The sequence below is a fragment of the Nuphar pumila genome, chromosome 6, assembly GCF_984573655.1.
Source record: "Nuphar pumila chromosome 6, dmNupPumi1.hap1.1, whole genome shotgun sequence".
In the NCBI taxonomy this organism is placed as follows: Eukaryota; Viridiplantae; Streptophyta; class Magnoliopsida; order Nymphaeales; family Nymphaeaceae; genus Nuphar; species Nuphar pumila.
Window position 1 is genome coordinate 100,653,772 of NC_143254.1, and position 27,668 is coordinate 100,681,439.

The window sequence follows — 27,668 nt, forward strand, 5'->3', positions numbered from 1 at the left end:
TCAGCTGACTAAAAAAACCCAACCGTTTTGTCGTGCAGAAGGGTCTATGTGAAGTGGAGGCTTAAAGAGAAGAGAGAGAGAGAGAGAGAGAGAGAGAGAGAGAGAGAGTCAAATTTTTCCTCATCAGTGAAGATGGGTTGCTCTGAAACAGGGGAGTGGCTGGAGAGAGCGTTGATTGAGCTGTGCAGCCGAGTAGAGAACGGGTTGTGCCTGGACCACGACGTCATCTCCGGGGTGGTCTCCTACTGCGAGTTGGCCCCTCCAGAAGACGCAAGTGAATACCTCAACGTAATCTACTTTTCTTTACTACCGCTCTTGGTTTTCTGTTCTTCTTCCCCTCTTTTTTTAATTGTTTTTTGGATGATGGGTACTGTAGTTTTTGCATTTTGGCCTGACCATGCAGCCTTTCTAAGGGCATAAGCAACCCCATTGATGGTAGTTTTTGTATTTCATGATTTTTTTCTTTTCCCTCTTATCCATGTGGTTTCTGAATGATGGTTCTTTAGTCTTGGCATAACCATGTAAATTGTTGAATCAAAACCCAGGACCCAATCGATGGTTCTTCCTTTCATTCTTTGGTTAAATGATGGGTTCTCTAGTTTTTGGCAATTTGGCTCAACCACTCAATCTTTTTGAGCTGATCAGGAATCCTGTTGGTGATAGGTTTTGGGCTTCATTATTTTTTTTCCTATTACTTGTGTGGCTTTTGAATTATGGGTTCTTTAGTATTGGGCTAACCATGCACATTATTGGATGAAAGCCCAAAGCCCGGTTGATAGTAACTTGTGGTGTTCCTTTTTTCCTTTCTTCCTTTTGTTGCTTGAATGATGGGTTCTCTAGTTTTGGCCCATCATATGCATATTTAGTGAGCATCACCTGCCATTTTTTGGAGCCAAATCTGGGGCAACATCGAAGCAAAGGTCCAATTCTCAATCCCTTGAAAGATCAATGAGGAGTATCTGATGGGTCACATCATGCTTCAAACGGAAAGTGTCATTTACTTATCCTCACAGCATCTGAAGTTCATTGTTGGGGCAGATTCAAAGCATATCCGTTCTCCACATTTTGTCAGAGAGTCACAGGATGTAAAATTGTATCATCAGGATCAGGTGTTCTCTCGATCACATACAGTCCAGTCATCCAGTCATTATTCTCACATCTTTTGGGAATGTGAGTAAATTGTTTTAATTGTTTTTTGTAAGTAGTCATTTGAAAAATCCAAAAAATTTGAAAAATGAAAAATCCAAAAAAATTGGAAAATTTTGAAAATCCAAAAGAAATTAAAAAAAAGTTGTGTGCTTTGAATGACGGACCATATAGTTATGGCCAACATGCAAAATTCTGTTTGAGAGTCAGCAACCCGCTAAAACCAGTTGATAATAATTGGCAAAACGCTTACTGATTGAGTTGTTTATATGTGACTGAACTTTCTTCTCTGTTATTGTGTGTCATTTGATTGAAATTATCTCATTCTTCATGTTGATCTAGCTAGGATTGGATGCAGTAATTGAAAGGTGTTTTTTCTTTTCTTGCTAAACACAAATGAACATTTGGCCTGTTCATGCTCACCAATGGGATCTCTCCTTGAGTTTATGATATATCTCATCTTGTTACTTCCTTTTGCATTTCTGAGCCTTGTCTATACTTTCATTTTCTTTTTCATCTTTGTTAACTGGGTGATGCAATCTGGACGTGGAAAACAACTTGCTTTATACCTACTCATATGTTGTGCAGTATTCCCCTTATGTTCAGCTAATGACCCAAATTATTCCATATAAGATTCTATATTTTCTTGACGATATCAGGATCACAAAAGCCTTCTTCACTAACTTTGATGTCTGTTCCATATGCTTTCTTTGAGTTGGTTTCAAAGGAATTAATTTGACCTTTGCAAGTCAAGCTTGGAGGTGGTGTCTATGTTGAATTGGTCATTAAATCTAGTAATGATGTTTAGAACTTCAAAGCTTTTTTTTGTGCAAGGGAAACCAAACCAAGTATAAAAATGAATTGTTGAAAGCTTCATTTTTTATTGGGCACTAAATTTTCTGGTCCCATGTCAAAAAGTTCCATATCGTGTTGCCTATTTTCCACTCCTTTCCATGTACTCTGAAGCACCCAATATTCATCAGAGTGAACACCTCAACTGACATTTACTTGGCAGGAACTCAGATCCTAGAACTCTTACCCTTAGCACCTTCTTTATAACCATACATTTCTCTGAGTTAGGGTTTTAGCTCTCCTATTTTAGTAAAGGAATTATTGTATAAGCATTAATCCTTAATAATCGCAAGTATTTCCAAACAATACATGTCATGGAGTTTCCATGTCGGACCAAGAGTTGACTGAGAGAAAATGTAATGACCCCAACTAATCCTTGTAAAAATAGTGATTTTTTTTTAAACAATTGCGGAAACAAACCCAAGGATTCGGGGTCTCATAGATTTAATATACCAAGCTACAAAGAGACAGTGCATTGAATCAACGAAGAATAAACAACTTTATTAACCAATGAATAAATGTCAAATAAGCTGAAACAGTAAATCGTTTATCATAAAAGAGCCACTCTGTCAAAGAACCCAAAACTAGTCACTTAAGGTTCGCAGTCTCCAGCTAGCAACTCAACCCATCACTAAGCACCCAGACATGTAAAACCATTTTTTTTTAAATGGGTAAGAACCAAAGTCCTTTGTACGAATTTATCTAAAAATTCAAACAGTAAGAAAATATCTTAAACCAAATTCATGCATAATTTCAGAGGAATATCATAATAACAATTTACCACAAACAACTTACCATTCAAGCATTTAACAAAATATTATGCAATAACAAATATCATGCAAAGCGGAATAAGCATAATTGCATGAATTAATGCATAACAATAAATATGCATGATTCAATGCACATGCATGAATAACTTATTAAGTTTGTTTTTGCATGCATGTACCTATTAGATGCATACAAATTTAGTTTTCACTTTTTCTTAAACCTATAGATACTCAAAATGAGTACAACATTCTCGAAGTCCAAGTTAGGTTCCCAGTGGTAGCTTAATATACAATTTGTATTTTATTACTGGGTCCCACACTTGTTCCTCGACTGATATCAGGAATCAACACCATCCCACAAAACATAAGAAATCAACATCGAATGTCGGGACATCAGAGAAATCAGCTGAGTCAACACCACTACCCTCAGTCAAAGTGGTTGGATCTTCCTAAAACTGTGGCCAGGAGATGAACCACGATATCGGGTTGAAAAGTACAATCACATATAGAGTTTTAGTATCCTCACAGTTTTCTCAAAACCGCCATCCAAGATTCTCACACTGTGGAAGGGACATCAAGAAAGAATTTAATTACATTGTTTGGTCTCTTTTACCTTTTTAAACAATTTCAAGTTCTTTGCACAAGAACCGTTTTGCAAATCAACATGCAAAACCAGCTTCGGGCCTTGATCCACACAATTTTAACAGTGTAATTAATTTTGAAAAATCAATCATTTTCAAAAATAAATTTTGCAATGTATAAATAAAATCAACACGAGTAGAGCCATACATGCTTCTGGCCTATACGACCCAGTGGTTCACATATGACCACAAAAACATATCAAAGTTATTTATGCATCTTTTTACAAAATTTTAGTGAACATGCAACACATACCTTGTTCTAAAACATGTCTACAATATACATTCAAACACACAAAATGAATACACATTAAGCCAATTGGATACGCATGCGAACAAATGCTTGCAACACACATTATCATGATCAATTCTATGCATAAACACCCAAACATGCACATGATCATATTTATGCAAACATCAATATAAACTTCAGAATTTTCATGTGTATAATATACATATTTGTAACATGGTATTTGAATGCATAATCATACATAACCAATCAAAACACATAATCAAATACATAACCCTGCAGTCAACATGAATGTGGGTCCGAACATAGCAAAACTATTAAGCTAACATACGTGGCACATTATCAAATCTGATCAGATTGCATATCAACACTCATTGGGAAAACTGATCTGATTGCTTATGCACACATCCATCGACAACCTGACCAGATTACACATGCACCAAAGCTGCCAAAACTGATCATATTGTACTAGCACAGGACCTTGGCCAATCTGATGGGGATGCCATGCACACACACAATATCGGATCTAATCAGATTGCACATAATGCACCACTCGGCAGTCTGATCAGATTACACATGTGCAATTAGTGTCAAATCTGATCAGATTGCATGTGTACAAACAATGCTCAAATCTGATCAGATTGCATGTGTACAAACAATGCTCAAATCTGATCAGATTGCATACAACACCCTACTCGATAATCTAATTTCCATTGCATAACCATGCCCCAATGACATGTTGTTAGTAGCATGTCGTTGCTGCACTAATGTGAGCAGCTGACAGCATGTTGCTGCTGCATAAACATGCACAACAACATGCCGTCACAACTCGAATATGAGCATGTTGTTGCTGCATAAATGTGCACAACAACATGATGTCGACAATATGTTATTGTTGCAGCAATGTGCTGCCCAGAACAATACATAAAAACTCATTTATATGCAACCGATAACAGTCTACAATTTTAACAAATAATCATATTTGCTAACAGTCAACAAAACATGTATATACAAATCCGATAACTGTTAACATAATAACATATACTCAGATTTGATGACAGTTAACATAAAATCAGATTTGATAACATGAAATCAAATATGATAACAGTCAACATAATGACAAAAGATCAGGTTTAATAACAGTCCACAAACATGACATGTATGCAAATCGGCATACCAACATCAAATTAGCATAACCATATTTGATATGTAACGCCCCGAAATTTTAACCCAAATTTTTAGAGGATTTTTTTTTTGTAACAGCGGAAACAAACATTTCATTGGGTTAAGCATTCAGGCACATTACAGGAGTGTTCAAGCAACAACATTTATTTTATTCCAAATCAGAGTTTCCAAATAACAGAAATAATAATAAATTGAAATTTAATATGAGATTGTCCCAAGAACACAATAAATCAATATATCGATCGAAGCCTTATCTTGCAGCCGCTCATAAACTCTATTCTTCACCTGAAAAATGGTAAATTTATAGGAATTAGACTGCAACTGTTTAAGTAGGTAATTATTGTGAATTTGACAAATATACTAAGTAACAAGTATGCAAGGGGGTTTGTTCAATTACAAACAATAAGGCATAACACTAAGCATAACATGAGAATCTGAACATGACTAAACTACTGCACATTGTCAATTTAAGTTTCTAACTAGTATATATGAGTTCTAACATGATCAAATCAACAATCACAGGAATAAAGAATTTAATTCATGCTAAGTTAACTAATGATAGGTAAAAACACAAAGTAAACAATAGGAACTGAAGTATTACCACAACAACCTCTAGGATCTAACTAACATATGTGAACAATAGCAGGCTCAAATCAAACTCACGAATATACTGAATTTATTTTATGCTAATTTAAATAATCACATGCTAAAAGTAACTATTAACATGTTAAAGTGCAAACCTGCCAACTCTTTGCTCAACTGATGTACACAAGATATTTTTAGTTAGTGTTTTTCTTTAATTATCTTGCGGGTACACGCGGGCCAAGGCAACTATTTCAGAAGAGAATATTCGGGGGTTCATTATTCATTAGTGTTTTATTAACCCAAATATTTTAACTGAAACTGTAAATCCTAAGGGAGTGGTCAGTGACCGAGAGAATCTCCCAAAGGCCCAAAAACCGAAATAGGATAGTATGAATCTGATATTGAAGATCCAAACATGATATCCGAGATCCAATTACAAATAAACAAATAAAATGATAGAATTATCTTTGTGCTAGCTTAAAGACATGAATTTCAAGTTTACTTAAATCAGTAAAATTCACGGTTATTACATGATAACAGTCCAATATGACATGCAGGTAAATCAATAGACCAACATCAAATTAGCATAATCGAAAACTGATAACAGTCAATGAATCCACGTATATTCAGATTTTATAACAACTATCAAGATACCATAAAACAGGATTTGATAACATCTAAAAAAAAATATTTACATAAAGTCTGATCAGCCTACACTCACATAGCATATGGGCCAGTCTAATCAAACTGTATCCACACTCATAGTGCCGATCTAATCAGATTACTCATGCTCACATGTATCGACAATCTGATAAGGTTGCACATCCTACGCATGACAACCATCTAATCATATTGCTCAAGCAACCCATCAACAATCTGATCAGATGTTGTCTGCGTCGAAACATGAAGAATAAGACTGATTCAGCCAAATATATTACATATATGTAAATCGGCAGGCCTGATCAGTCTGCCCACAAATGCATATAGGTAGATCTGATCGGACTGCTCATATGATGAAATCAACAAACTTGATTTGGATCAAATCTGATCCCAAACCATATATATCTATTTTATTTTGGAACATGAATAATAAAATTAGCATAGAATATATATATATATATATATATATATATATATATATTCAGCATAAAAGGGCTATATAAAGAAATCGGCAGCATGTATTTCTTATGATATGCAAATCCAAGAATCAATCGAAGTTGAACACATGCTTAAACATGAAGAATCGATGGCATGCTTATATCAATAAAAGAAAATTGACATAAACATGGTTATTTCAAGATTTAAATACACTAGGGCAATCAAAATCTCAAGAAATACATGACATATTTTAAATTTAGATTTCCCTCTTTTCCATCTAAACTTACATATTAACCTGATTTAAAACTACTCCTCGTACAAATCTAGAGAGGAACCCATACCTTAAATCGAATGTGGAAAAAGATAAAAAAAACAATGGATGTTCGATGAGAAGGTTGGATTTCTTCCTCTCCCTCTTCTTTTCTTCTTCTTTTTCCTTTCTTTTCTTTCTCTCTCCCCAACGAGTTTGGGCTCTCTCTCTTTACTCTCTCTCTTTCTAACCCTCTCCCTCTCTAGAAACTTGAGTTTCTAGACAGAGGGGAAAACCTACTCCTTTTTATAACATATTATCTCTTTGTTTTATTTTTTTATTTCATTTATTTAAGGGTTATCTAGAGGGTGATGTCCCCTCTAGAGAACTCAATTAGGTAGAGTTCTACTTCACGTAGAACTCCACCTTATCTATCAGATAAATCTAGAATTTATTTAAGTATTTTATTTTATTTTATTAAATATTTTATTATATTATAAAATATTTTATGAAATATTCTAGTGGGTCTTTCCCCCCTCTGGAAGCCTTCCTATGGTAGAGTTTTACTTCAGGTAGAACTCTACCTACCCAATTTAACTTTTAAAATTTGATTTTAAAGTTATTGGCCATATTTGGATTTTGGATCTAGATTCAGATTCAAGATCCAAATCCATATAAAAAATCCATATGGTTCCTACCTGAACCAGATCGTAGTTCATATGGGTCTTGGACTAAGTTCAGATCCATATCAACTTAGATAAAATGGAGCGGATCCAATCCGATTAAATCTAGAAAAGGCAAAAATAGAGGCGTGTCATTTTTTAAAACATTATTTTCGGGCCAACCGTAGCTCGATTTCAGAAAAACAAGGCACCAATGTTCTCAGAATTACGAGACACATCTAATGGTATACTTACCTGATTTTTACCTCTGAATTTTGCTTGAATTTAAAGATTAAAAAAAAATTTCTCAAATATTAATTCTCATTATGGTCTTGTCAGTGGGCTTTGGGCCACGCCCAAACCTGGCTGACATTACCTATATTTAAAGATATTTTCTCACGATTTTGTCATTTTCATTAAACACTTAGTTTAAAATTCAAAATTTTTGAATTTAAAAATCATGAAAAAATACACGATATTAAATGTGCTATTGTTATATTTCATCATTCGTTTTGTATATCTTATCATATACTATAATACTAATGATATAAAGACACTTCTACATGATAAAATTCGTTATGATTCCCATACATCCAAGTAGTATTCTCAAGAATGTCTTCTATTATAAGTCAATTGACTGTGAAGCTTTGGATAGTGATGGTTCCAGTCATACAAGTTGTCATAGAAATTCATATAGGAATGAGATTCTTCTTCGTCAATGTTTCCTTATGTAATATCGTGTATTTTCACACTTAGTTAAATATGAGATTTTCGAAAATTTGGCTAATTCTGGGAGAAAAATCGTTTGAGGCTCGATTTTTAGACTGAAGTCTTTGAGTCTGGGCTTTACCCAGGTCTCTTAGACAAGGTCGAGGCGAGCCAATCGAAGCGTGATAAAGTTTTAATTTCGACCTTTAAATTCAAGCAAAATTTGAGCGAAATTCAGGTTATTTTTGGGCGAAATTCGGAAATTGGTATTCGTGTAATATATCGTTGGATGCGTCTCAGAATTTTGAGGCGATAATATTTTACTTTTCTGAATTCGAGTCTCGGTTGGCCCGAAAATCACGTTTTTCTGAAAATTGAGCAGTTTGTCGAAATGGATCCGGAGTTGGATCGGATTGGATCCAAGGCCTAGGATCCAAATTTTTATGGATTTGGGTTCTATTTAGCTCCTACTTAAATCTGGATTGGATCCAGGTCTTAATCCATTTTCGTTTTGGGTATGGGTTTGGATCTTGGATCCGAAACCAAATCCAAGCCCAACGTTTTTCCAGCTTTAAATTCAGTGTAAAGCCTTAATTTGAGTTTTATTATAGTTAAGAAGCCTTTAGAGTTAATGTGGTTATTTTTGGGAGTTTTTAGATATTTTTAATTAATTAATATTTAATAATTAATTAATTAATTAATTAATATTAATTCCGAATTTTGGTTTAGGGCTGAGTGAGACTCCTTAAGAGAGCCCCCATACTTACTTAAAGAGAGTTTTAAAAGCTTTAAAGAGTTAGAAAAACTACCAAATGTGGAAAAGTCAACATTTGGTAGTATTTCCAAAAAATTAGGAAACTAGAGGGAGGAGAGGGAGTTTCCATCTTTTTGGGAACTCTCTTAGAGAGGGCTGGAGAAGGAGGGGCGACCTCCTGATGAGTTGTGGAGCTTGATTCATTGTTTTTGCCCTTGCAGCAAGGGGGGTCCGGGGGCTCCCCCCGGCGCGGGTTCCAGGGGGGCCGCCCCTGGCGGGGGGTTATAGGGGGGCAGTGCCCCCCCCCCCCCAGAAGATTTTTTTTTGGGACTTATGTTTGGGACCCGGTTTTCAGTGGATCCGACCCGATTTGGTTAGGGTTAGGATTGTCGCCCTTGCCTTGTTTATATTCTCGTTTTTCTTTCCCCAACTTGTAACTGTCAGTTAAGAGTAATAATATTTCTCTCTGGGCGGCCGTGGTTTTTTACTCTCTCTCGGATTTGAGGAGAGGTTTTTCCACGTAAATCTGTGTTCTTCTTGTGTTTTGTTTGATCGTTCTTGTTCTTTGTTTTCCTTTTGGTTGTCTCTTGCTCGTAGTTTTCCTAACACCTCCCCTATGGGGGCCTATAAAAAGACTTCAAAAAGAAAGAGAAAAGAGAAAGAGAAGAAAAAAAAGATGGGGGAGAGAGAAAGTAAGGAAAAGAGAGGTAAAAGAAGGAAGAAGAGGAGGATATTTGATCTTTTTCAGCCATCCAACCCTTGACCCACCATTATTTTCCTTCGATTCATGCAAAGGTACAGGTTTTCTCTCTTGTTTCAGATGAGAGAAAGAACATGGATTGGGTTTCCATGTGATGTTTTTGAGAAAATCCATGGAAAAAGAGTAAATCTAGATATTTACTCTAAAATACATGGATGAGGTTTTGTAGATCCTCTTTCATGGAGGTATTTTCGATTTTATACACGTAGCAACAAAAAAATTCTGTGCATGTGTATTTTTATGCCAAAAAGGCATGGGTTTGACGGTACAAATAATTTGTTAAGGGTTGATATTATGGTATGATCGATCTCCATGGATGATCCATGTTTTTGGATCGTTGGATGCACCAAAAATCCATGTTATAATATTTTATCTTCATGCATGTTCATGAAAAAAAAATCCGTGTTGGTGGCCTATTGGTTCATGGTATTATAGAAAAGAAAGGTTTCTATGTTTTCAAAAAAAGAAAAGAAAATAATATAAGTATATTTTTTTTAGACCCTTGGTGGGCTGGCGGTCAGGCCAGCCGACTCTGGCCTGACGTGCCAGGTCCTGCCAGGTGTGGCTGGGTCTGGTCGGGCTGAACCAGACCCAGCAGGGTGCTGGCTGGACACCTGGCAGCCCAGCCGAGTGGCTCGGCTGGGCATGCCAGGCCGTGCCGGGCCCAGACCAGCCTGCATCTGGACTTGGCAGACCTGGTATTCCTCTGCCAGGTCTGTCCAGATTGGACCCAGCTGGTTGGGTCCAGCTGGGCCTGAACCGAACCCCAGCTGACTGGGTCGGCTGGGTGTAGTTGGTTCTTCTCAGAAAAAAAAAATATACGCGAAATGTTGAACATAGGAAAGCAAGCATGAAAATATTTAAGGGATGATGGGTAGCTTTCGAAACAAAGCCCAGTATGTTACTTCATCAACAACAAGCAATGATCATGTAAGTGTTGAAAGTTGAAACATTCTGGTGCACATGATAGCAGGAGTCTGAAATCTTCCATGATTTTATAAGAGAGGAATTTGACTGGTTAATAGCTTCAATATATAAATTTCCTTAAGTGGTACTAGTATGATATCTGACAAGATATTGATTCTGGATGGAGGAGAGTTCTAGAATTGATAAATGACTATCCAAAACTTACATTTAGTTCTCATCCATGCCAATGGCGAATAGTGTCTGGTGGTTCTCTGCACTTGCATTTGGTGTGATAGTCCAACTTTTTGGTACTCAATGCTTTTAAAAGGATAGAATCAGAATATATGATCCTACAACAACGTAAGAAGCAAGAAAGGCTTGATGTTTTGGAGAAAGTCTATCATATCTGATAGCCACAACTCTGGAACTGATGACTTAGAACTGCGGAGAAGAACTGGAATCTAAATCAATGTCAATTACAACATCTTGATCTGCTAGTCATTACAATCTTGTACCTTCTAGTGCTTGGTGGTCATAAATCTGTATGAGATGTTTATAGCCTTTATAGGGTACAAACAAAGGGCTTTTAGGAAAATGATATGCAGAAGAAGTTTGAACTGAAAACTTTTAGAGGGTTGTATTGATTTGTAACATGGATAACCTTATATCTTAGTAGAGCATTTTATCACCTAAACATTTTATATAACAACGAAAATATTCAAATTTAAACAAGCTAAACATTTCAGGCGCGTCACAGGGATCATCGAAGCAACTAACATTCATTTCATTTCTAATAAAAGTTTAGAACGTAATATCAGAGTTTGAAATATCTGAGTGACATAATTACAATAACCAAATTAAAGTTCAACATCTCGGCAACACAATATATCATATAATCTTGATCCGCACATCATCTCGTAACCGCTCTGTATCTTTTACTCTTCTCTCGAAAAATGGTAAAATAAATTTGTCAGACTACAACCAGTTTGCGTAGAAAAATACTATGATTTTGCAGATGTACTATGTAACAAGTATGCAATGTGTTTGCTTAATTATAGACAGTGAAGCATGATACTAAACATAGCATAAAGAAACAAGTAACATGAAAATAATTTAATGCATCTCACAATTATAAATCTCTAACTAGCAAGCATGAACAATAACATGATTATAGGCTTAAGTAATTTGTCTAATGCTTAATTAACCAATCTAACTAATACATGTTAAGACGCAAGAATGACAAACCTTTATCCAACTGATATTCATAAGATACTCAACTTAATGTTTCTCTTGAATTATCCCGCGGATACACGCGGGCCAAGACAACTGTAACAGAAGAGAACATTCGGGGGTTCATTATGCATTGGTGTTTTATTAACCCTGTAGAAAGCTGACCCGAGTCCTAGAGAGAGAAGAGAGAGAGAGAGAGAGAGAGAGAGAGAGACGGCTGCACAGAAAACCTCAGAACCTCATTCGATATTAGGGCCTCTCTCTATGTTAAATAGAGAGAGGCTTAAAGACATAATTACAATAAAGCTCCATTATAAAACTAAATTACAAATAGCATCTTAATGTAAAATAACTTTACTTAAAACCACCTATTCTCAACACTCCCCCTCAAGCTGGAGCATAGATATCAATCATGCTCAGCTTGTCACAACATTTTGAAAAATTTGGTCTGGCAAGAGGTTTTGTGAACATATCTGCAACTTGGTCTTCCGACTTTAGATATTGGGTAGTGATATGACCTGCTTGAACCATATCCCTTACATAGTGGCAATCAACCTCAATGTGCTTTGTTCTCTCATGAAATACAGGATTGTTCGCTATATATGTTGCAGCTTTGTTATCGCACATCATGGTCATGGGAGAGGAAACCTTCACCTGGAGATCAAGAAGAACAGTACGAACCCACATCAATTCAGCAGCTGTTTGGGCCATAGCCCGATATTCTGATTCTGCACTCGACCTAGAAACCACATTTTGCTTCTTACTTCTCCAAGAGATCAAGTTGTCTCCCAGGAACACACAAAATCCTGTGGTAGATTTTCTATCTACTACAGATCCTGCATAGTCAGCATCAGAATAGGCCACTATATCCAGAGTTCCACCTTTCTTGAACAATAACCCCTTTCCAGGAGAAGATTTTAGATATCTGAGAATCATAATAGCTGCATTCCAGTGTACCTCAGTTGGTTTGTCCATAAACTGACTGACTTTACTTACTGCTAAAGCAATATCAGGCCTGGTCACAGTTAAATACAGTAGTTTCCCAACTAGGGAGCGATAGCTTTTGCTATCAACCAGTTTTGACCCTTTTTCAAACAACTGAACTTTATGGTCCATGGGAATATTTGCTGGTTTAGCTCCCAACATTCCTGTTTCCTTTAATAAGTCAAGAACATACTTCCGTTGAGACAAAACCATCCCTTCACTGCTCCTGGCAACTTCTATACCCAGAAAATACCTGAGTGAACCAAGGTCTTTTGTAACAAAGTGTTTTTGAAGATGAGCCTTTGTGGCTTCAATAGCTTTCACATCATCACTTGTAAGAATGATGTCATCCACATATACCACCATGCTGCTGACCTATTAAAGCCAAAACCTGACATCACTTCAAACAACTTCTGAAACCATGCACGAGGACTTTGTTTCAAGCCATAAATTGCCTTTTTCAATCTACACACCTTCTGACACTCCCCCTCAACCTCGAATTCTGGAGGTTGTTGCATGTAAACAGTCACAGATAGGTCCCCATATAGAAATGCATTTTTCACATGTTGCACAACAACTGAGAGAACAAGACGAATGGTACCCATCCGTGCAACAGGAGAAAAAGTTTCAAAGAAATCAATACCATATGTCTGAGTATACCCTTTGGCTACTAATCTGGCCTTGTATCGTTCAATTGAACCATCAGATTTGTACTTTATCGTATATACCCATTTACATCCAACAATGTCAGCATCTGCTGGGGAATCAACTAGATCCCAAGTATGCTGAGATATTAAGGCATCCATTTCTTCTTGCATAGCCATCTTCCAGCGAGTATCAAGCTCTGCCTGCTGATAGTTCAGAGGAATAACTTAGGCAGATAAAGCTGAAATAAAAGATTTCAACTGATTTCCAATTCTGGCTTCTGAGACAAAATGAGACATGGGATATAAAGTACATTGTCGTGTCCCCTTTCGTAGAGCAATCGGCCTGTTATCATCATCATGAAGATCAATATTGTCAGTAGAACTTACCTCAGGGGAAGAGGAAGATGGAGGCACTTGCGGAGGTGGATCTCTACGCACATATACCAATGGAGGATTATGAAATCTGGAAGAGGATGAAGTGTGGTTCGGGAATGAGGGCACGGATTCCAAGGGAAAAGGAGGTATAGGTAATGGACATGACTCAACTGGATCAACCTGCAGCGGGGAACCGGTATTAGAGTAATATGGAGTGGATTCCAAGAAAGATACATCCACACTGACATACTCTCGGCGAGAAGTAGGATCATAACATCGATATCCCTTTTGATTTTTGGGGTAACCTATAAATATGCATTTTGTAGCTTGAGCAGCTAATTTATCACGGTCAGGGCCAAGTTTGTGTACAAAACAAACACATCCAAACACTTTGGGCGAGAGGGAGAAGAGGGGTATTTGGTTTTAGGATATGAATTGGAATTTGATCACCCACAGAAGAGGAAGGCATGCGGTTGATCAGATAGCAAGCAGTTGTAATTGCATCTCCCCAGTATAACGCAGGAACATTTGATTGGATCATAATGGTCCTGGCAACATCAAGTAGGTGACGATGTTTTCGCTCAGCCACCCCATTTTGTTGAGATGAATAGGCACAGGAAGTTTGTGGTTGGATGCCATTATCTTGGTAAAATTGTAACAAACTTTTTGATTTAAACTCGAGAACATTATCAGTGCGAACAATCTTGACACTAGATTCAAACTGAGTTTTTATTTCAAGAATTAAAGATTTGATAATATTTGGAACATCAGATCGTTCCTTTATTAAAAACACCCATGATAACTTAGAGAAATCATCAACAATAACTAAATAGTATCGACACTGAGTCCTAGTAGGAATCTTACTAGGACCCCATACATCTGCATGAAGAAGTTCAAAGACTTTATTACTAGACTGACTCTGACTCGAAGGAAACGAACTTCGATGATGCTTGCCCAGCTGACATGCTTCACACTGAAATGATGTGGTGGAGGGAATATGAGGAAAGACCGAACGAAGCTTTGACAATGAAGGATGACCAAGACGACGATGCCACTGAACAAGACTAAATGAATGTTCCACTGCAGCATGAACAGTACCCATTGGATGATGTAAGTAGTAGATTCATTTTTCTTCATAGCCTCCACCAATCTTCTTCCCCGTCAGCAAATCCTGAAAATGACAACCCATTGGATCAAATATTACTCTACAGTTTTGTTCTTTTACAAGACAACTAACAAAAAGTAAACTTTGAGGAAATTTTGGAGCATGAAGAGCATTTTTCAACTGTAATGAGGAGGATATAGAAATATTTCCCTGACCAACAACCGGGGAGGTACTCTCATCGGCTAATGAGACTCCAAGCTGAGCCTTAATATCCTTTAGATCTGAAAAAGCAAGTGAATTTCCACACAAATGTCTGGATGCACCGGAATCAATAATCCACTTACTGGCAGTCGGATGAAGAAGATTTCTGGTTGAATAGGCAACACCAGCAACAGGAGAGGTAGAACTCAAAAGACGAAGAGCTATCAGCTCATCATATTCAGCACGACTGAGGGTTATACTACTGTCACTTGCAGAGATATTTTCTTGTGCCTTTGTTGCCTCGAGAGAAGTAGTATTAGCTCTAGGAGCATATGACTTTGATGAAGAGGAGGTTGGTCGGCCATGCTTATCCCAGCAACGATCTTCTAAATGTCCAGATTTTCCACAGAATGTACATTGAAGCTTTCCTCTGCCTCCCACACCTCGTCCGCGACCTCGTCCTCTGATGTTCTGAAGATTTCCACGTCCATAACCAGATAAGACAACTAAGGCAGATGACTGAGTAACAGGCTAAGAATGTGGAAGAGATATCGCAAGTCTGCTTAGACGGTTATATGACTCAGCAAGAGTAGGTACATCCGAACCAGTCAACATTTGGACTTTTGCAACAGAAAATTCTGAAGATAAACCTGTAAGAAACCTAGCAACCATAGTTTGTTCTTGATGATCTTTTTGTTTCGAACAACAGAGAGGTCTGTGAGCATTAAGTCTTTCAAACGCAGCTTTGACGGAGGCATAGTACTGGGCCAAGGTTTGATCTCCCTGCTGTAAATTGTATATTTCCTGTTCGACTTGTAGGATACGACTCACATTAGTCTCTTGTGAGTATGTATCTTGAAGATTGTCCCACATCTGTTTGGCTGTATTATAATAAATTAAACCATCTGCAATATGGGGTTCGACACTATTCATAATCCATGACATAACTATGTCATTATCTTCATCCCAGGTAACATATTTTCCCACCTTTTCAGTGGGTTCATCTTCCAACAAGATATGTTTTCTACGATGTCCAGATACCGACATCATAAATGTTCTGGACCACCTGGCATAGTTAGTTTCATTTAACCTTACAGACGAACCGTACGAAAATGGATTGGCAAATGCCTTATATTCTCCAATATGTTCCAATTTTGAATCACATTTCGAAGTTTCAGCCATACTTCTGGTTAAAGAAAAACTGGACAATCTCCAAACTAAACAGGGAAAACAACCGTGTGTTACACTCACACGCCAACTGAAATTCCAAGAAAAAACTGGACAATCTCCAAACTAAATAGGGAAAACAACCGTGTGTTACACTCACACGCCAACTGAAATTCCAATCAGCAGTTGTTCACTCACGAACAAAAAAAAAAAACCCCACGACAGTAGTGAGCAGCAGCTCACAAACAGAAAAATGATTCAGCACGTCAGTGACTCACTACTAACATGACTTCTGCATATGCAGCAGTAATTTTTTTTCATAACAGGGGCAGCTCCCCAGACATATACAGTTCGGCACTAAGTCATTCATTTTTTTTCTTCGAGCAACACCACCACGTGTTGGATTGCTACCCAAAATAAGCAGGAAGCCACGACCTTTTCAGTGGAAATTGTACCAACAACAATCAATCTCCCAACAGCAACTATATCAAGATAAACAAAACAGGGCCCCAACCATATGTAGACTTACTAACAACAATCACATTCTCAACAGATAGTCACGAGACTGACGGCAGGAACTACCACCGAGGCAGTAGGTAGTCACGAAACAATAAAACACGAGGCGACGAACCCACAACAAGCATCCACTAACCCACAACACGACCAGATCTGTCATCAGATAAAAAAAAATTACATCGCTGACCTGATCGCTCTATTGATTTCTTTTACTCATTGGATCGGAGTTTGATCACGATCACGATGGCCTCCACGATCGATCGAGCCTTGATCAGACTCGATCACACTCCCACGTAACAGTCGATCACGCTCCCACGATCACGCTCCCACGATCGGTGATGGCTCTGATACCATGTAGAAAGCTGACCCGAGTCCTAGAGAGAGAGAGAGAGAGAGAGAGAGAGAGAGAGAGAGAGAGAGAGAGAGAGAGAGAGACGGCTGCACAGAAAACCTCAGAACCTCATTCGATATTAGGGCCTCTCTCTATGTTAAATAGAGAGAGGCTTAAAGACATAATTACAATAAAGCCCCATTATAAAACTAAATTACAAATAGCATCTTAATGTAAAATAACTTTACTTAAAACCACCTATTCTCAACAAACCCGAACGTTCTAACCGAAACTGGGGACCAACGAGCCATTGCCGCCCGAAGCAAAAAGCACATGTCCCCGGAGTGATGACTGCTATTACATCCTTTGTTGCATGACTGATATTGCTTCAAAAAATGTAATTGATCTTTGTTAATTGATGGAAATCGTTTCATGTACCTTCCGCTGTGTAAAAATATGTTGAGATTTGGACTCTTTTGTGAATTATTTCTTTATAGTATTAATTATTGTTTGTAAAATTCGTATTTCAAGTCTATTATGCATTAATGTGATAAATATGTGTACCAAAATGATGTATACTTTTCAAGAATGTTTAAAGTTATTAATGATTTATAAATCTATGTAATATCGTGTGTGTTTTCTTTCATTGTAGATTCTGCAATTCTGAAAATTTGGCCAAGTATTTTGTAAAGTTGATAAAAATCTTCATTTTTAGGTGATGTCAGCTGGGTCTGGGCGTGACCCATTGACAAGACCAAAACAAGGCAAATAATATTCGTAAAACTTTTTGTTGGTAACCTTTAAAATTAATCGAAAATCGAGTGAAAATCAGGTTAAATTTATGTAAAATTCGGAGGCGAAAATTAGGTAGTATATTATTAGATGCGTCTCGTAATTCTAAGAACATTGATATTTTGTTTTTCTGAATTCGGGCTACGGTTAGCTCAAAAATTGTATTTTTTCAAAAATGACCCGCCTCTATTTTACCATTTTCTAGACTGGATCAGATCGGATCGGATCCGAGTTGATATAGATCTGGACCCAGTCTAAGACCGATATTAATTAGGATCTAGTCTAGGTTGGAATCCATATGGATTTTGGATATGAATTTGGATATTGAATCCGGATCCAAAATCCAAGTCCAACCAATTTAAAACTTTAAATTCAATTAAAATGTTAAATTGAGTAAAATTTCATGTTAATAAGACTCTCAGAGGGGGGAGACACCCTCTATAACATTCTTAAAAATTTATTATTTAATAATTAAATAATAATTAATTAATAAAATATATTAATTAATAAATTTTGAATTTTAATTATCTGGATAAGGGGGAAGTTCCATATTTGTAGAACTCCACCTAATAAGGGGATTCTAGAGGGGGCGTCACCCTCTAGAAAATTCCAAATAAAGTTAAGATAAATAAATAAATAATAGATATCTAAAGAATGAGAAGTAGTTCGAGATAGAGTTCTACACTTGTAGAAGACTCTAGAGGGGTGTTACCCTTTATAGGAGCCCATTAATTAAATAATACAAAAAAATGAGAGATAAAGTAGAAAAAAATCTAGAGAAAACCTATAAAAGGGCTGAGTTTTTCTCTCTCTCTAGAATCGGTATTCTAGAGAGATAGAGAGAGAAAGAGAGGGAAACTCGTGGGAGAGAGAGAGAAGAAGAAAAGAATGAAAGGAAAACGAGAAGAAGAAAAAGAAGGAAAGGAGGATCATCTCCTGTTCCGACGAATATTTTCTGGTCTTTTTCTGCTTTCGATCTAAGGTATGGGTTCTTCTCTAGGTTCGAACGGGGAAGAAATAAGTGTAAATTCGTTTTATGCATAAATTGTTCATGGAAAAAGGGGAAATCTATATATAGGTATTCATAAATAGAGCAACGAGTTTTATTTTCTTGATTTGGTCGATTTCCCTAAAGTATTAAGTTCTGAAATCTTGTATGATTCCATAGTAGCCGATATTATTGAATTTGGGGCTGAATATCCATGTTAACGATTTTCCCTGTTTATGTATATGAATATATATATTAGATACATATTCAATATTCTTGTCGATTTTATTTTCTGTTTCAGCATAATGGATATACTTTTGTGCAGACTTATCTTTCAAGAAAGCTCTTCCCCAATTTTAGAAGATATGATTAGTAGAGCACCTGAATTCAGCTTCTGGAAGCTCTTTCAATTGTGTATCTGATTACTGAGAACTTGACTTAAGGTTTATGTCGCAACTCTGATTCCAACGTGTGATCAATTGTCTCCATATGTTCAAATATTCTGGAATATCTTCTGGAATGGGTAGCATAATTTTATATTAAACAGCTAGGTCTCTCAAGGGATTATGCATTTACATTGAAGCTTGATTTCCTATTCTGGAAAAAAAATTGTATCTAACATGAAATCATGGCCTTTGTTTGTTAGTTTCTGCACCCTGCAACCTGTCACCTAGTCTCCCCCATTTTAAATTTAATGATCAATACAATGTTACCATCTCAATCTGTATTCTTGTAGAGGTCTGAAGTTTGAGAAAAACTAGCAGGATTCTCATGTATTTGGGTTGGTTCATTGTATTGGTGCAATCTAAAGATTTGAAAAAGTTGATTGTGTTCACATTTTGTCCACGACTGCTTAAGTTGTAAGCAAGACTAACAGAATTGGCATGTTCAATTTATATTGGTCATAACTTTTCCTTATGGCGATGAAACAATGAAGATCATGATGCATATTGTTGATGAGGTCTATATGTCTGAATTGGTTCTCTTCCCGCATTCTCTAGTTGAATGACAAGTTTTAACTAGATTTCTTCTCTGATCCGATGATCATGATTCATTGAATTACTGAAGCCACATGAGTTTTGGTTTCTTTCTCTGCTTCAAATAAGTGTTCTTTTTTCTGCAGAATATTATTGGTCAAGAAACCGTTCAACCCGTAATAGAGGAGTACATGCAAAGAAGAGGCTGTGTGAATTCCAGCAGTGTCACCAGTGACGTCCTGAAATCTAACCTGCAGACCTATATCAAACCTCCTGCAGATGAAGGTTTGACTGTTGGGTCCAAAAAGCAGTCAAAAATATCCAACGATGGAATGAATGTTATCAATCAGGAAGGAAGAAAAGTTTCCAAGACAACAAATCCACAAAGCACCCAAAAGAGTGTATCTAATGTTTCCAAAAAGAAGAAATCTGGTAAAGTTGTTTCACTTGCAGATGCTGCTAAGGGATCTATTGTGTTTCAACAGGGAAAGCCATGTTCATGCCAAGCTCGCCAGCACAAGCTTGTTACCAACTGTTTGTCTTGTGGCAAGATTGTTTGCGAGCAGGAAGGTGAAGGGCCATGCAGTTTTTGTGGTGCACTTGTTCTGCGAGAAGGAAGCACCTATGCTGGTTTAGATGACACTGTAGTTCCTCTTTCTGAGTCTGAGGCAGTAGCAGAAGCTTTCAAGAAAAGGCTTGTTGAGTATGACAGGAATTCTGCTGCACGTACGACAGTGATTGATGACCAGAGTGACTATTATGAAATAGAGGGGAACAACTGGCTATCTGCTGAGGTACTTTCTTCTTGTTCACTTTTTCTGTCTATTCATGAAGTATTAATGATAGTATGGAGGATTCAAATCTGGCTATGTTAACAAGCTAAGGGTACAAGCAATGATGTTAAAAGCATGCTTTTTGTGCCTCAAAGTGAAGGTCTGCAGTTTTTGCGAAGCCTTGTAAATTTTGATTATGCTGTCTGAATTCTTTGTTGTTTCTCTATAATAAATTTTCAATTTAAGTTTTGCTAATTCCCCTGTCAATCTAAGATTCAAAATTCATTTAGTGCCTTTTTTTATGGTAAAGAGTTGGTGACTTTTTCCATTGCTAATTTGCTACGATATATGTATCTGAATCTTCTGCTCCTGTACAATGATTTTCTAACATGAGTAGATTAAAGGTATAAAAATTATAAAGAGAATTGTACCTTTCTGTTAGCCCATATGTAGAATGTTGTCTGTTGAAATTCATTTTGTGATTTATTTTAAATCCTCTAATTGATATTTAATTATTAATTATTGGTTCACAAATAATGTTTTGTTTATTTTTATTTTTTTAAATATTTTTTTGTGAAGCTTAAGTTTTATGCCTCGCTTCGCGAACTGGTCCTACACCTCAACGTTATTGATAACATTGGGTACAAGTAATTAGGTAATCATATGCAATCTTTTGAGTTTTACGAGCATAAATACATCTGATTGAGAAGCTTAAGGTCTTTGTTTTCTGCTATGTGTTACCTGGACACTCATATTGGTCTAGCATATCCGTGTCTATCCATGTCTGACACTTCTTGGTATAGTTTGGGTACAGATTTTTGAACTTCAAACATCGAAATGCTTGACGCTGTTGGACATAATGGGCACAACCTATTAAGTATTGGACAGCCCATGTGTGTTGTATGAACACTTCAACAATAAGTATCTGATACTATGTCACATAGGTGCGGGTGCGGATGCGGCGATGCGGTACTTTAAAAAAATTTGGGTGCGGGGCTGCAGGGAATATATATATATATATACATACTGCCGGTCCCAAGCCCGGATAAAGGAGGAGGGTTGCGGTAGGCCTGTGACAGCCAGCATAAAAACTGTCATACCCTATGAATATGAACCAATATGAGAATTTCGTTGGGGCGTTCCCTACTGAGCGACGCGCTGTACTCTATAGGCCCGGAGGCAGTGATAAATGGGCAAGGGTTGCTAGGTCGTCGCCCGGAAGCGACGCGTCACACCGGCGCCCGGGTGTGGTGTCAAATAGGCAAGGGTTCCCTCACTTTGTTGGACGGGTGGGGGTAAAAAAGTTAGTCCAGGACCATAAAATTAGGTTAGCCACTTGGAACATAGGGTCTTTAACTGGTAAGTTGGTAGAGTTAGTAGATGTTATGTGTAGGAAAAATATTGATATTTTATGTCTACAAGAAACCAAATGGGTAGGTGAGAAAGCAAAAGTGATAGAACCTTGGGGATATAAGAATAAATAGGAATAGGAATGGAGTAGGGATTGTTATGAATCGTGAGTTTATAGATAATGTAGTTGAGGTCCGTAGGAAGGGTGATAGGATTTTACTTATTAAATTAGTATTAGGTATGAATATTATTAATATTATTAGTGTTTATGCACCTCAAGTAGGTTTAGATGATTCCATTAAGTGTCAATTTTGGGAAGATTTAGATGGAGTAGTACAAGAGATATCTTATGGAGAAAGACTTTTCATCGGCGGTGACCTTAATGGGCATGTAGGCATTAGTAGGGATGGATTTGAGAGTATTCATGGAGGCTATGGTATAGGAGAAAGAAACGAAAGTGGAGAAAGGATTTTAGATTTTGGTTTGTCCTATGATATGATCTTAGCAAACACTTGGTTTAGGAAGAGAGAGTCTCACCTAGTAACATTTAAAAGTGGGGTTAATACGAGTCAGATAGATTTTTTCCTACTTAGAAAGAGAGATAGGGGTTGTTGAATCGATTGTAAGATTATACCGGGAGAAAGTGTAGCTACACAACATAGAGTCTTAATTTTAGATCTTAGAATTAGACAATACCGCAAAAGAGATAGACATAGGATAGATCCTAGAATTAAGTGGTGGGCATTGAAAGGAGCTAAACAAGGAATGTTTGTAGAGCAGGTAGTTAAGGAAGCTGATTGGTGTATCGGGGAGGATTCAGAATCAATGTGGAATAAGATAACGGGTGTCATGAGAAAGGTGGCTAAGGAGGTATTGGGTGACTCTAAAGGCGGTGCACCGCTAGGTAAGGATACATCGTGGTGGAACGAGGATGTCAAATTAGCTATTAAGGTTAAAAGAGAGTGTTATAGAAATCTAAGTAAGAGTCGTGATAATGAGAATTTGGAGAAGTATATGATAGCAAAGAAGGAAGCTAAAAAAGTAGTTCGGAACGTGAGGGATAAGGTATATAAGGAGGTTTATGACAAATTGGATACCAAAGAGTGCGAGAAGGATATTTATAGGCTTGCAAAGATGATGTTGAGATTAGGTGGTATTTGACAGACAAATAAGATGCCTAATGAGTGAAGGAAGAGTACTTTGGTGCCTCTATATAAGAATAAGGGTGATATACAAGATTGCACAAACTATCGTGGTATAAAACTCATGAGTCATACTATGAAACTTTGGGAGAAGGTGATTGAGTCTAGATTGAGGAAGGTTGTCATGATATCGGAGAATCAATTTGGTTTTATGCCTGGAAGATCAACTATGGAAGCTATACATCTTCTTAGACAACTTATTGAGAGAAATAGAGAGAGGAACAAAGATTTGCATATGGTTTTTATTGATTTGGAGAAGACATACGATAGAGTACCTAGGGACGTTCTCTGTGGACAATGATGAAGAAAAATGTTTCTCTCAAGTACATTAGTATAATTAAAGATATGTATGAAGGAGTAGTAACCAATGTCCGTACTTGTGGAGGGGTGACAACCAATTTTCCTATAATGGTTGGGTTACATCAAGGATCTGCTTTAAGCCCTTTCCTATTTGCTGTAGTGATGGATGAGCTTACGAGATCAATTCAAGAAAATGTGTCGTGGTGTATGCTGTTTGCTGATGATATTGTTTTGATTGATGTGTCTAGAGTTGGGGGTTAATGCTAAGTTAGAATTATGGTGACAAACATTGGAAGCAAGAGGTTTTAAGATGAGTAAGAGTAAGACAGAATATATGGAATGTCGGTTTAGTGAGCAACGAAATAGTGATGGGAGTGTAGTGAAGCTTGGTGAGCAAGAAATACTGGTGGATGATTGTTTTAAATATTTGGGATCTATCATTCAAAAGTATGGGGAAATTGATGGAGATGTAAATCATAGGATAAAGGTTGGGTGGATGAAATGGAAGAGTGCAACTGGAGTGTTATGCGATCGTAAAATGCCATTGCAGTTGAAGGGAAAGTTTTATAAGACGACTATTAGGCCCGCTTTACTATATGGTACGGAATGTTGGGCTGCCAAGAGACATCATATTCAAAAAATGAGTGTAGCTGAGATGCGTATGCTGAGATGGATATGTGGAAATACAATAAAATATAAGATTCAGAACGAGGAGATACGTAAGAAGGTAGGCGTTGCACCCATTGAAAATAAGATGAGAGAGAATCGTTTACGGTGGTTTGGATATATTCGGCGAAGGCCTAATGATGCTCCAGTTAGAAGGATGGAGAAATGGGAAAATATATTAGTTAAAAGAGGTCGGGGTAGGTCTAGGAAGATATGGATGGAGGTGATAGGAAAGGATATGAATGCTTTGAACCTCACCGAGGATATGGCATTGGATAGAAATGATTGGATGTGAAGGATTCATGTGGAAGACCCAGAATGATTTTCTTTTTTGGTTCATATCGCCGACCCCAATTGTTTTGGGATGAAGGCGTAGTTGTTGTTTGTTGTTGTATATCTCTCTCTCTCTCTCTATATATATATATATAATGGACTTGATTAGGGTTAACTGAATATACTTTTGGATAGAAATTGACCTTAGTGTGGTTGAGGTTACCTAACACAAAGGAAGTTGTGTCCAAGTGTCGCACCCACCTGGGTGTGGGTGCGACGCGGGTGCGGTGCCATGTTAGAAGAGTGCGTGTGACATAGATCTCATATTTGATAAACTACCTTTTGTTTTTTTGAGTATCAAGTAAACAATGATGACCTCTCGCACCAATAGCCTTTTGAATTTTACTTTTTAAGAGTCACAATTCGTCTGACTTCAAGGATTTTACAATTTACTTATTTCTTTATTTTTTGTATCATGTATTTTTTCTTCAGGATTTGGCATCTCTCTCTTTCTCATGCATCATCTTATGTCTTGCCAAAGGGTCACTCGATCCTTTAGTGGAGAATCAGTGATCTTCTTTATCTTTTTCTTTCTGGCTTCACCTATCTCCCTTTTTTTCTCGTCACACATTTTCCTTCTCGTTTCTCCCATCTGTCTATAAAAGGAGAATCTGTAATCTTCTTCTTTTACATTTAATATATGTGTATGTGTGTGCGTGTTATAGTTACCAGTACCACCAATATTTTAAAAATATTATGCTATTAATTTTTTCTCATAACAACCACAGATAAAAATGTGAAAATAACATGATATTTTTAAAATATCCTCATAAAACAAATATTGCATTAATATCATGTTAATATTGCAGTATTTAAATATATATATATATATATATTTTACTGATTCTTTGTTTCTTTTATATTTTAAAACTTCTCAAACTGTTTTTTTGTATTTTTTGTAAGAAAACAAAGTTTTCTTGATATATATATATATATATATATATATATATATATATATATATATAGAGAGAGAGAGAGAGAGAGAGAGAGAGAGAGAGAGAGAGTAGCTCTCAGATAGTTTATGTCCTAGATCATCCTAGACACCTCAAAAAAACAAGGTTGCATTTTTTTTGCTTAATCCAAACATGTAGATGACTTATTTATCACTATTTTGTGGGTTCTTCCTCTTCTTTTCAAAATATTTACAAGAAGTCATCAGAGCTCAGAAATCACTTTCTTTTTCTTGTCTGTCCCATTAATCTCATTTCTTTCCTTGTCTTCTTCCCTTTCTCTTTCTGTGGTTTTTGCGGTTCCGATCTTAGTGTTCTTATTGTGAAGCTGTTACAGGGACATGATATTTCGGTCTCATGTCGGCAGACATGACGTGGGCAGGCCACATGACACACTATGGCATGCATAGAGAGTGTTTTATTATTTCTTAATAGTTTTTAATAATATTTTCTATAATAAATATATTTTTATTTATTAAAATACAAATAACTAATTTTTTATGAAATAAATAATAAAAACCCCTGTATTCGTGTCCTAACTTTCAAGAAATTTGCGTATTCATGTCTCTTATTCATATTGAGTCCTCATCCATGTCCTTGTGATGGCTGTGAAGTGATGGTGGTTGCTTGCCTTGATTGTGTGGTTAGGTTATGATTTGTTTTATTCTTCATAGTTCCTCTTCAAATTCTACTTCATTTACTATATTTAAATCTGGAACCCTGCCATGCATGAGTGTCTTGGCCAGATATGCTGTTGAGGTTCCTGTTATTCTTATGGAAAATATTTATGTTTCATGTACCAGGAAAAAAAACTCTTGCAAAAGCAGCAGCAGAAAGTTGAAGAAGCTGAACGTGAAAAACGGAGTAAAGTGGTTGTAACATTTGACTTAGTGGGCCGCAAGGTGGTATTCTGTCTAGCTTTATGTTGAACTGGTTACTTCTTCATTACTCTCATCGAAATAGGCATGCAGTCATTTTGGCCATTCATACCTCTGTAGTTTATATAAGCATTAACATCATTCATATACAACGTGAAATCATCAACAATCTAAGCATCTTATGTGGCAATTTCTTCCTACTTAATGTCACTTGTTTCGCTCTTTGCTTTCTTTGATTAATATATCATTTCTGTCATATCTCTCTCTGAAGAAAAAGAAAAAAGAACAATCTAAGTATCTCGTTAAGTCGGATAACGGTTGAACGGTGTGGCCATGTGCTTTCCTTACCACTCAATTGCTTATAGCACTCTGTTTTAACTATCAAGTATGGGTTCTATGCAGGTGCTAATGCACAAGGATTCTATGGAGTCAGAATCAGAGAACAGTATACTAAGACCAACAGAGCCTGCAGAAGAAAGAGAAATGAACCGCATAAAGCCTAACCCAAGCATTGGGTTGCGCCCTGTCTTTGTTGATCCTGGTCCACCTAAGGGCTCTGGTAGAGCAAAACAGACTGCTAGAAGAGCAAATGGGTTATGTTTAGGGATAAGTGGAAGGGTGCAGCATGACAGCGTTGAACTGCCGACATTTTCTGCAGATGGTTTGGAATTGCAGTCTTCTCACAACAGTTTGTGGAAAAGCCCCAAGGTCAGCTACATTATCAATGAAGATTTAGCCGAGTGTGCATAAATCAGAAAATTGCTTGGGGCCAAGAACCATTTTTTTTGTTTCCCTCTTATCTTGTTCATATTTTGATGGGGTACATTAAAAGGTAGGGCTTTTGAAGAAACCACATTTGACTGAATGTTGAGCAGCATATTTTGATGGTGGCACATGAAAATAACACTTTTTAAGTAAAACCACACATTTAACCGAATGTTCAAAAGAGGTATTGAACATGAATTAGAGACTTGCAAAAAGAAATTTGCTTTGAAGGTATTGTCCATTTTGGTATGTTAGGTGCTTTAGGGCGTGTTTGGAATCTTGGTGCTGGGATGGGCATTTATGCATTTGGTGTTCTCGAGGCAAAATCTTGGTCAAACGCCCATGGTGGTCCTCTTTGGAATCTCAGCGCCAGGATGGGCGTTTATTCATTTGGGATGGGAAGTGATGCCCTTTCTCCTTTGTATTTACACTAAAGGAAAGCAGCTGCCACTTCCTCAAATGCATAAACTTCATGAACGCCCATCCCAGCTACCGATCCCAAACAGGGCCTTATTGTTTCTCAAGTTGCCTTGACAAATTGAATGAGATTTGCTTCTCAATGTCAATGAGGTGGTAA

At 37.0% G+C, this 27,668-nt stretch overlaps 1 protein-coding gene across 1 annotated transcript; it reads left to right on the top strand.

Annotated features, from left to right (window-relative positions):
• The first annotated feature begins 71 nt into the window (after positions 1–71).
• Positions 72–27,310, top strand: LOC149835414 (uncharacterized). Its single transcript, XM_090010519.1, has 4 exons — positions 72–288; positions 20,021–20,668; positions 26,252–26,350; positions 26,729–27,310. The coding sequence occupies exons 1-4, from the start codon at positions 133–135 to the stop codon at positions 27,074–27,076; spliced, it is 1,251 nt and encodes a 416-aa protein (XP_089866645.1). The 5' UTR covers positions 72–132; the 3' UTR covers positions 27,077–27,310.
• Positions 27,311–27,668: the final 358 nt, after the last annotated feature.

What these genes read in the sequence shown, in the direction of transcription:
- LOC149835414 (XM_090010519.1), top strand. Translation starts at nt 133, where the DNA reads ATGGGTTGCTCTGAAACAGGGGAGTGGCTGGAGAGAGCGTTGATTGAG. An exon ending in ACGCAAGTGAATACCTCAAC is followed by an intron (nt 289 to 20,020) that starts GTAATCTACTTT and finishes TTTTTTCTGCAG; the next exon opens with AATATTATTGGTCAAGAAAC. An exon ending in ACAACTGGCTATCTGCTGAG is followed by an intron (nt 20,669 to 26,251) that starts GTACTTTCTTCT and finishes TTCATGTACCAG; the next exon opens with GAAAAAAAACTCTTGCAAAA.